Source organism: Corvus brachyrhynchos, unplaced genomic scaffold (assembly GCF_000691975.1).
Source record: "Corvus brachyrhynchos isolate BGI_N302 unplaced genomic scaffold, ASM69197v1 scaffold125, whole genome shotgun sequence".
Taxonomy (NCBI): Eukaryota; Metazoa; Chordata; class Aves; order Passeriformes; family Corvidae; genus Corvus; species Corvus brachyrhynchos.
The window spans coordinates 536597-547696 of NW_008238342.1; the positions used below are offsets into that span (position 1 = coordinate 536597).

An 11100-nucleotide genomic window follows, 5' to 3' on the forward strand; every position below is an offset into this window, starting at 1 on the left:
GAACCACACCAACTCCCCACTGGAACTACTGACAAGAACTGAACTGAGGGGATGTAGAGGCTGGGAAGCAGCTGCCAGAGCTTCTCTGCAGCACCTGGCCCAGAGCTGACACTGCAACATTGCCTCCTGCATGCATCACAGCTTTCCTGTGTGACCCTGGACAGGTCACCTCACCCAGCCCTCAGTGCCCTCACTGAACACAGGGGTCACATTTAACTGTTCACAGGGATTGACTCATTGATGTCTAAGGCACTCAGAGATCCCTGAATCTGGGGAAAAACCATGAACAAACACTGTGGAGAGAACAGCACCCAGAGAGAAGAGCCAACACACACACACACACGTTCCCACACACTGACTCCACACGTGAGGTCCAGGGTGTTTATAATGTTGTAGTACAGACACGGTGATCTTTCTACTGAGAGAGACAGAGAGAAGATACCAGACATAAGTCAATCAGGGTATTTCTGAACAGTGTTCCCAAAGGATATCAGGATGAACTTGCTTCCACTAGGAAGGATGTTTGCTCTCAGAAGGGCCACCCAAATACTGGGCAATACAGCTTTTAGGCCAGAAAAACCACAGATGGGACAGGCTGTGATTTGCAAAGCCACCTGATTTCAGCAGCTCTGTTTGTTGCAAGTTTGCATGGTCCTTCTTCTTACCCTGATTCAGGGATCTTTGTCTTTCTTGCCCTAAGCTGACCCGTGGTGCAGAGGGACAAGAAATAATGGAGCCACTCTCTTCATGTCTTGTAGGCATCAGTGACTTCCAAGCAGTCCTCTGCCCAAGGATGGGAAGAACCAGTGGAGATGGAAGCCATTCTCTCCCATATCCATCTACCTCCCCAGAAGAGCTTTGGTCTTTTCCACAGGGATGAATTTGAGCACCAAATCAGACAGTGCCAGCAGCAGCCCCCAGCCACACAGTGGCTCTGGGCATTGTCACTCCGAGGTCTGGATGTACACAGGGACAGCCAGCATGGTGCAGGGCCCGTCCGAGGCCGTCTGCAGCTCTGCCAGGGCCAGGTTGGAGGCCATGCTGTTGGGCTGCCCAGGGACCAGCTCCGAGTCAGCAGCTCCCGACCCGCCAACCACGATGGACAGGACGGCGTCCGACTCCTGGAAGGGCTCTTTGTTGGGGCCCCCCTCGGGGGGGCTCTCCCCGGCAGCGCCGTCCTTGAGCTCGGGCAGCCCCAGCGTGCCGGGCAGGGCCAGCCCGGCCTTGCGCCCGCGTGCCACCCGCTTCTTCTGGGCCTTCCTGAGCTGCAGCTCCTTGTCCTTGGGCGAGCCCAGGCGGCACTTGTGGTCCCTCATGTACTTGTGGCGCGTGAAGCCCTTGCTGCACGTGGGGCAGCGGTATTTGTAGTTGCCGGTGTGCGAGCGCTGGTGCTCCACCATGTGGGCACGGCGGCTGAAGGACTTGTTACAGTACTGGCACTTGTGGATCTTCATCCCTGCACAGAGAGTTTAGTTAGAGACCCAGCCATCCCACCAGGGAGAGCAGGACAGCTTCACCTCCTCCTCCAAGGAGATGCTCCCGGATAAAAGGGAAGAGACATTGTGCCTCACACAGCAAAGCGTGGGTGGCTACAGCTTGAATGTCTGTGTTTAACCATTGATTTCACCCTTTGTTGAGTCATACAATGTCCGGAGCTGGAAGGAACTCACAAGGATCATCCAGCCCAGCTCCTGGCCCTGCACAGACACCCCAACAACCCCACCCTGGGCATCCCTGGCAGCGCTGTCCAAACGCTCCTGGAGCTCTGGCAGCCTCGGGGCCGTGCCCATTCCCTGGGGAGCCTGGGCAGTGCCCAGCACCCTCTGGGGGAAGAACCTTTCTTTCCCTGATACCCAGCCTGACTCTCCCCTGGCAGAGCTCCAGTTGTTCCCTGGGTGCTGTCCCTGGTCACAGAGAGCAGAGATCAGTGCCTGTCCCTCCACTGCCCCTCAAGAGAAAGCTGCAGACTGGAAATAAATATTCTTGCCTCAAGAAAGAGCATTAAAATATCACCAGAAATACATGTCAAGTAATTGTGATGAAAATGCAAAACAATCTTGAAGTATTGGTTTTTTCCAAGTGTATTTAGTAAATAAAGAGATTTTCACTTTTTTTTCCGCTACAAAATATGGGAATGTACACTTGGAAACAACCCATGACTACACTATCAGCCCATCCCATCTGATCCCACTCTGCAGGGCTTTGGGCACAAGGAAAGACTTCCAGTTCTACCCCAAGAGATAAAAGTCTGATTGTTCCCTAGGGCATGGGAATAAATTATTAGTCTTTATCGGGATTGGGAGCATAATTTTTGGAACACAGAAAGAAGGGAATCAAATCCCATGAGATCTCCTTTTGCATGTGGGATGGGACTGGGGAGGAGTGAACACTCTGGATATTCAGTTGATAGCAAATAGACCAAATAATCCAGCTCAGCTTCTGAGTGTCACCAGCAGGCCTGCCTACAGATTATATTGTCTTAGAAAACAGCCCAAAGCTTAGACATGATCCTAAACAGACCCTCACTTAAACAGGCCTGCAGCAAAACAGAGAGAAAAAATCTAAAGCTAGTAAATGATTCTTATTTCTCAGGCTTAGTCCTTCTGTCACATGCTCCTGCAGCACCACAGGGAATCCCAGTCACTGCATTCCCAACCACTCACCTGAATGGGACAGAATGTGAGCCTTCAGCTTGTCAGGCCTGTTGAATTCTTTACTGCAGCCTGTGTGGCTTCTGGAACAACAACAAATGCTGGTGAGATGTGGGAATCAGCTGAGGAGCAATGTATGAACAGATCCCAGATCCTAAAGAGATCCATGACCCTTCTCCTCAGCAGCACCCAGATGTTCATCTCGGTGCAGCCTCAGCAGGAGTTCCACTCTTTCGGCCTTTCTGGGGAGGGACAAGGAATAAACAGGCTGCCACAGGGACATGTGGCTTCTCCTGTATTGCACATGGTCTGTGCCTCACTATAAATCCTCCCAAAAGCAGCAAGTTCAAGATCCCAGCTGGAGACAGAAATATCTTGGAAGAAGGTACAAGGTGGCTGGAGCAGGGAGAACAGCCAGTCAGTCTTGGCTATCTCAGAAGGTCCATGGCTGAGCCACGGATTTGGGGTGCACCTTCCTAAACTCTGGCTTGTACATGTTGCCAAGTGCTGTGTTGTCCTGTGTTGCCAAGTGCTTTTGGAGACATGGCAGTAAGTGAGAGTCCATCATCCAGGCAACCTCTGTGGTCAAATAATGCTCCTTCTATTTCTAGTGCTCCCCCAAGCCTCCCATGAAGGCAGGAGTTATTTTACAGGGCTAATGAACCAATGAAATTATGTGGCCTTACAGGAAGACAGTAACAAAGAATTGGGACTCTTGGGTTCCCAGTTCAACAGCACACAGCATTCCAACCTCCCCAAGCAGCAGTGGCTTGGTAGGTGCCACAGTGTCCCCTAGGATACCTGCAGGAGACATTCCTTCCATCCCAAGCCCCATCCCAAGCCCGTTCAGACACGTTGTCATGTGCAGACACACTACATACGAGAAGGGACATTTGTATTTCTTGAAGGGCTCGTGGATGAGCATGTGGCGCTTGAGCTTGTCCTTGCGATTGAACGCCGCGTCACACACTGAGCACTTGAAGGGCTTCTCACCTGGGGAGGAGAGAGACCAGGGGTCAGGGACAGTCCAGCCACACAGGCTGCTCTAGCCATGGACAGGGCACCAGGCCAGCTGTGCCACACTATAAACTTGCCTAAACTTCACTGCCCAATGGACAAATCACACAGAATCACACCAAATTAACTAGGTTGGAAAAGACCTTTGAGAACTTGACCTATGACCTAACACCACCTTGTCACCAGACCATGGCACTGAGTACCATGAAAAGACATCCAGTCTTTACTCAAACACCTCCAGGGATGGTGGCTCCACCACTTCCCTGAGCAGCCCATTCTAATGCCAAATCACCCGTTCTGTGAAGGACTTCTTCCTAATGTCCAGCCTGAAATTCCCCATGTGCAGCTTAAGGCTGTGTGCTCTTGTCCTGTCGCCGGTTCCCTGGGAGAAGAGACCGACCCCCACCTGGCTGCATCCTCATTATCAGGGAGTTGTAGAGAGTGATAAGGTCTCCCCTGAGCCTCCTTTTCTCCAGGCCAAACAACCCCAACTCCCTCAGCCGCTTCTCAATAAAACATTAAATGGATGGGTACAACCCATGCTGCACACTGCTCCTGCTCTCCAGGACCAAACTCCTTAGTTCTGCCACCACAGCAAGTGGGGAAGCCACCTGTGTCCCCCATTTCTAACTAGTGCAGTGCTGGGCACGAGGCTGAACCAAACCCATTGATCTGAAACCAAGTTACTACAAATGACTCGGTGCCAACTCTGTCACTCCCGCTACCAGGGCACAGGGTAGCCAGGGCTGTGGCACAGAGGTGACGAGCACTGGGAGCAGGGGAGCCGTACCCGAGTGGATGTGGGCGTGCAGCTTGAGGTAGTGCTCCCGCCGGAAGAACTTCTTGCAGATCTGGCACTTGAACTTGCTGCCCCCGCCGTGTGTGGGGATGTGGCGGCGCAGGTACCGCTCACAGGGGAACACCTGGAACACACAAAAACACGGCTCAGAGCCGGCACCACGCACCGGACATCGTGGAGCTGGCATAGGAGGTGTAGCCTGGATAGAAAACATAAGAATCATGGAATGGTTTGGGTTGGAAGGGACCTTAAAGATCATCCAGTCCCAACACCCCTGCTGTGGGCAGGGACACCTTCCACTATCCCAGGCTGCTCCAAGCCCTGTCCAATCTGGCCTTGGACACTTCCAGGGATGGGGCAGCCACAGCTTCTCTGGAAAACCTGAGCAAGAAGCTCAGTCATTGCTTTCCCAGGAAGGATGCACTGTGAAAACCATCAGGATGTATAAAGAAAGTACAGATACAGCTTTAAAAACAAACCAACAAGAACTCAAAACAAAAAAAAAAAGCCAAAACTTTCTTAAGAAACACATAAGCTGTAACCTTGCTGTCAAGTATGTAACACCACAGAGCTGAGGACCAGCTCCCCAGAAGGATGCCCAGTATCCCACCAAAGCCAGCAGTAGGATGGGTTGGGCAAGGAACCCCAGGAGTTCCTACATTCCCCACAGAGTTAACTTCACTTTCTGCTTCCTCATAATCTGTTATCCAAGGCTCCTATTCATGGAGCCAAGGGTTCCCCTCAGAGCCCTTGCCAGGTGTCCAGGCCCGGCTCAGGCCATGGTCAGCACTCACCTTCTGGCAGTGAGGGCAGGGGAAGTTGTGCGTTGCTGTCTGCAGATGCTGCTCCAGGGCTTCGGGGGTGGAGTATTTATTGACACACTTCACACACCTGGTGCAGAGAGAAAGGACACAGCCTGTGAGCAAGGCTCCTGCAGCAAACCCCACACTACAAGCAGACCTACCCAGCCCAGCTACCTTCCAGGGTGATCTTTGACAGGGTTGATACAGAGAATAACCACTCAGGTGCTCTAAAACCTCAGCAACCCACATGCCAGCTCACACTCACACTTAGCATCCTTCAGAGAGGGAAATGCTGGAAAACTGGGTGGAGAAGCCTTTAAATACGAGTGCACTTCCCACAGGCTGCCATGGGAGCACCCAGACCTGAGCACATATTCCACATTGCTTCCTCATGCACACAAGCCCTAGGTAAGGACTTCACCTTACTTCAAACACCTCCTTCCACCTTCATTGCTTGAAGACACCAGGTCCCAATGAAGGAGCTGAGAGTGGGGGCAAAGCATGGCAGGAGTGACACATGCTGGCAGCATTTCTGCCAGAGGGCTCTGCCAAAGCTGACTGACAGTGGGCACTGGGGACAGACCATCAGCAGTGAGGACAGAGGCACTCACACCCTGTTCCTGCTGTGAAACCCCTTCTCCTTAGGTCGGACTAAAACCTCAAGCACAAGCCAGGCTCTGATCTCAGGGATCCCCACCAAGAAGCTGCAGAACAAAGCTCTGTAGAGCAAGGATAACTAAAAACCATGGTCTAGGCAAGAATTAGCAGGTATTTATTCCATGAAGCTCCTAAGTGACTCCAGTATCTCCTGGGTTTTCGACTCTTCCTGAACATCTCTATGGGCATTTCAAAAGCTCTGTGGAGCTCCTTGTGGAACGCCTCACACTTTCCCTCCACACTAGTAGAAAAGCTTTCCAAGGAACAGACCCTTTTGCAGCAAAGGGATAGGAAATTTTTTTCTGGGCACAGCTTTTACAACCCACAATCCCTTTGCTGTGGGTGAAGAATGAGAGAAAACAGGCTGGAAAGGGCTTCCCTGGGTCTCTGACCCAGCCCAGGGCAGGTCAGCCGTGCCCACTGGTGATAAGAGGAATTGCACTGATGGGATCTTCCCACATACCCGATCCCAGCTTTTCACTGTCATTCAAAGAGACTCCCTGCATTCAAAGTACTTGACCCTTGCAGTCTGGTGGAGGGGCCCCCCCATGGGCCACCTGGATGTCCAAAAGCACCACGGCCACTGGACACAGGGCCCTCTGTCCCCTCTAAGGTCCCACCAAGCATGCTCTGCACCCACTCACTCCTACAAGCCTTGTGAGCAGCGATTGTACTGTACTTGTACACGGCCATGTCCTTCTTGGGGCTGTGCTGGGGCAGCAGGCTGTGCGAGTACTGGTGCACGCCCAGCTCGTACAGTGAGGGGAAGTCCTTGCTGCAGAGGTGGCAGCGGTAACTCAGCTCCTCCTGGTGGCTCTTGATGTGCTCAAGGAAGGACTCCAGCTTCTGGAAGGTCTGGGCGCAGGTCTTCACCACGCATTTGTACACCTGGGAGAAGGGAGAGCAACTGGAGAGGCTCACCATGGAAACAACCAGGGAAAATCCTCTGCCAACAGGCAGAATTGCCTTCCTTTCTGGAAAGAAACACAGACTGTAACCACTTGAGTGGATGGGACCACAACACCCCACAAGTGATTGTCCCATGACCTGAGAGCTGCCACCTACGCCGAAAACTTCAGATTTCATAGAATCATAAAGGTTGGAAAAGACCCCCAAGATCATCAAGTCCAATCGCTGAGCAAACACCACCTTGTCAACTAAAGCACAGCACCAAGTGCCATGTGTAGTCATTTACTGAACACTTCCAGGGAGGATGACTGCACCATTTCCCTGGACAGCCCACCCCAATGCCTGACAACCCTCTCAGGGAAGAAATTCCTCCTCATGTCCAACCTGAACCTCCCCTGGCACAGCTTGAGGCTATTTCCTCTTGTCCTGTCCCTTGTGGGAACAGAGCCTGACTCCCCCCTGGCTGCCCCCTCCTTTCAGGGAGTTGTGGAGAATCAGAAGGTCCCCTCTGAGCCTCCTTTTCTCCAGGCTGAGTCCCCCCCAGCTCCTCCTCTGCCGTACTCTCTAGACCCTTCCCCAGCTCCGTTGCCCTCCTGTGGACATGCTCCAGCACCTCCATGTCTTTCTGGAAGCGAAGAGCCCAGAACTGGACACACTTCACTTCTTTGCATCCTCTCCAGCCACCCAAACCTGCTTGGCTGAATTCTCACTCAGCAGGGTAGAGACAGAGGAGTTTTTCAAAGCCACCCAGACCACACAGCTACAACCCCAAGAGCTGAGCTGCATGTGAAGAACTGGCAGCTCTACAGAGCAAAAGGCTCAGGATAGACCCTGGTAACTGGTGCATTATATGAAGCCAATCCCAATCTTGCTGCCCACACAGGCACCCTCTGTCCCTACCTGCTCATTCTTGTGCTGTGTCATGTGTGATTTGAGCTGGAAGTAGGTGTTGAACTTGCTGGGGCAGAACTGGCACTGGTAAGAGCTGTCGATCAGGACAACCTGCTTGGCTTCCAGCTTGCCCTCCTCGTTCTCCTCCAAGGGGCTCAGGTCCTGGGGCGGGGGCACCGCATGGCTGGAGGGCTGGGGCAAACCTGGAGAGAGGGAAAGTCACAGCATGGCATGAGACAGCTCTGAAAGCTGCTCTGCAAGCACCATGCTGCCAAGGACACACCAGGCCAGGCTCTTCCTTTCAAAGACAGACTCTTCAGATCAAATGAATCTCACGAACAGGGTCATTTTAAATTTGTTGACAGATTATTAAGGGCTCTGACTACTCCATCTTCCCCTTCCTAGCCCATTCTCTTTTTCCTGTGCTCTTTGGAGCAGTCAGAGAACAGGCTTCCACCAGTGAACCAGAGCCAGATTTACTCCCACCACTGGCAGAAGACAGGAGATAAGCTCAGCCAGTAGCTCACAGTCCATAATGCCTACAAAGAGCAGCTCCAGTTGTCCCTTGTCCTAGACATGACATTGTCACTGCATTCCCTCCCCTACCAGGACTGGGGCCAACAGCAGAAAGAGGATCCAGACACCAGCAAGGAGCTCTTCTGTGCCTCAAGTATTTACAGGTGGCCACTGTGGCCAGATCCAGCCTGGGCATGACCTGCACAGTGCAAAGCCAGAGCACTGGGCTATTCTAAAGCAGCAGCTGTCTGTCCTCTAGGCCAGAGCTGTCAGGTGTGGCTCGTGCACTGCCAAAGCTGCACTGCCAGGGAGTGAGAAGGGGAAGACCCCTTACCCTGTTTATGCACATACTGGCACAGAGTTTGGAGCCACTTTCTCCACCAGCACCTGAACCCACCATGGGGGTATGAAAGGATGCAGCTTCCAGCTGGAGCTGAGCAAATGCCACTTAGTGTGAGCTGCTAAACACCACCAAGGAATGCAAACAGCACACACAGCTCCCCTCCCTCCCTGTGTGGGGGTGCAGAGACCTGCAGCCTCCTCACACCACTGCTCTGCCCCACACACACCATCCCCAGGCAGCAAACCTGTGTTCTCCTCGTCCTCAGGCTGGTTGGGGTTCAAGGCCATGACCTGCACAGTGATGGAGTTGCGGGAGATGGTGCAGCCCAGCCCTGGAGGCCACACTTTATGAGTCTGCATGTGCTTCTTCACGTTGGACTTCTGGGCAAAGGCTCGGCCACACACGATGCACTGGAAGGGCTTCTCACCTGTGTGACTGAAGGAGGAGGCAGCAGGTCAGCATCTGGTGGAGAGAGGAGGCAGCCCCCAGGCAGGGCCCATGGGGGGTGGCTGCCAAAGGACAGTGCTGGGCACTTGGTTTAGCAGATCACACCTGGGCCTGCCAAACAAGGGCTTTGAGACCTGAGTCACCAGAGGAGGTGGATTGTGAGAGGCCTGGGGAAACAAGGCTGGTGCACAGACAAAACACCTGGGGTCTGGGAATGACGGGGCATCAAAGGAAGAAGCAGCAGAGGAAAACAGCTCTGCAGCAACATCAGGGCATTCAGTGTCAGGTCTCTGCACAGATCTTGGGGACCTCATCACTTTCTCAAGGGTATAAGCATTTCTTCCCTGTCACCCTTCTCTCTCCAGCACACACCTCTTCTAGCTTGCAAACCCCTGATCTGCCTGAATTTGCTCTCCTCTGTCCATAGTAAGGTCTTTCTACTCTGCCCTTCTGCTTCAAGAGAAAGTGAAGAGTCCAGGCTGGGAAGGGGTGCAAAAACCACCACTTGTTTCTTCCCATCTGTTCTGAGTCCAGCTGACTCCACTGGGGGAAAAAACTCTACAGATTTCAGCTTCCTCCTGCCAGGGAAATCTCTCTGATTAGAGCCCCCTGTATAGACACTGAGCTTGGCTTACACCTTGCTAACAGCAGCAAACAGGAAGGCTGCAGCTTGCTAGGGAGGGAGAGGAAAGAGAAACGCAGAGGCAAGCAGCGGGAATGCTGCTACTCCAATGATCAGGTGACAAGAGGTTTGGCTGTCAAGGTATCATCAGCAAGGAAAATGAGCCTCCAGTCCCAGCACATAATCAGCATGATTACATCCATGATACAGTGTTCGCTCCAGTCACTGGGGAAAAGGTATCCTGGGGTGAAAGGGATGAAGAATCCCTCCCATTGCAGCACAGATTCTGGGACATAAACTGGACTGCACAGACTCCCTCAACAGAGCTGTACCCCGCCTCCAGCGCAGCCACTCTGCTGTGTCCAGGGTAGGGCACTGTTACCTCCTGATGTGCTGCTGCAGGTCGAAGTTCTTGGTAAAGGCCTTGTCACAGTATGTGCATTTCAGCTTGGGGGACTTGGGTTTGCCTAAAGGGAAGAGCACACACAAGAATGAGATCACATGGCACAGCCCTGTCCCCACTGCTTCACAGGGCCCTCACCCCAAGACAAGACTGTTCAGGACCAAGAATAAAGAGCTTATGGAAAGATAAGATCTGCCTGGTCAGACCGGGGAGTGGTTATGGGCACAAACATTCATTTAACAAAGCCTGAGCCAACTCTACAAATCCTGAGCAGTGTACTCTGGTGGGGCAGGGCATCCCCCTCAGGCAACAACCACTGCCTTCCAGGGACCTTTCCAGCTACAAAGCACTAACCTTAAAGGCACTTTGGGCATTGGGAAAAGGTACAGCATGAGTGAGAGGAAGGGCCTCAGCTCTGGTTCTGCTGTGAACTCACCAGGTTACCCGTCAGCTTCATGCAGGGCATTGTGTTCCCCCTCCAGAGCTGCACAGCCAGTGCCACCCCTCAGGGCCTGGGGAGCCTGGGGCTTGGCCACCCAGCTGGGACAAGCACAGTGACCTGCAGGGCAGGTGCTGTAAGGGACTCACCTTCCTGCAGCCCAGCTGGGACAAGCACAGTGACCCACAGGGCAGGAGCTGTAAGGGACTCACCTTCCTGCAGCCCACCCTCGTTCTTGCAGCGGCGAGTTTTGGCAGCGGCAGGGGAATCAAAGCCAACCACAGAGCCTCCTCCTGCACTGCTCAGGGGCGTGGGAGCACTGGTGCTCTTGGCCTTGAACCCCTGCTTCCCAGGGCTGTACACAGAGGGAGAGGGGTACACAGGGCTTTCCACACACTGGCTCGGTACCTGTGAGAGGGCAATTCATCAGTGGAACAGGTTTGCTACAGAGTTATACCATGCCCTAACCTCCATCTCCACCCACACTAGACTGTAGATGGGTTTTCTGCCTTCTGCCAAACTGGATCAAATTTCTGGTTCACCAGTCCAACAATGTGTCTCTAACCAAAACTAACACCCTGCACAGTGTGCAGCTCTCCTGCT

The 11100-nt window shown here is 53.1% G+C and overlaps 1 protein-coding gene across 1 annotated transcript in view; it reads right to left on the bottom strand.

Moving 5' to 3' along the window:
• Window positions 1-367: 367 nt before the first annotated feature.
• Window positions 368-11100, bottom strand: part of ZNF341 (zinc finger protein 341) — a 15466-nt gene continuing 4733 nt past the window's right edge. The window contains exons 6-15 of the mRNA XM_017735122.1: window positions 10710-10905; window positions 10038-10122; window positions 8831-9021; window positions 7737-7930; window positions 6607-6815; window positions 5262-5358; window positions 4459-4591; window positions 3533-3644; window positions 2664-2734; window positions 368-1456 (exon numbers count right to left, since the gene is read on the bottom strand). Coding sequence (XP_017590611.1) covers window positions 945-1456; window positions 2664-2734; window positions 3533-3644; window positions 4459-4591; window positions 5262-5358; window positions 6607-6815; window positions 7737-7930; window positions 8831-9021; window positions 10038-10122; window positions 10710-10905 — 1800 coding nt within the window. The 3' untranslated portion in view covers window positions 368-944. The remainder of the gene's footprint in view (window positions 1457-2663; window positions 2735-3532; window positions 3645-4458; window positions 4592-5261; window positions 5359-6606; window positions 6816-7736; window positions 7931-8830; window positions 9022-10037; window positions 10123-10709; window positions 10906-11100) is intronic.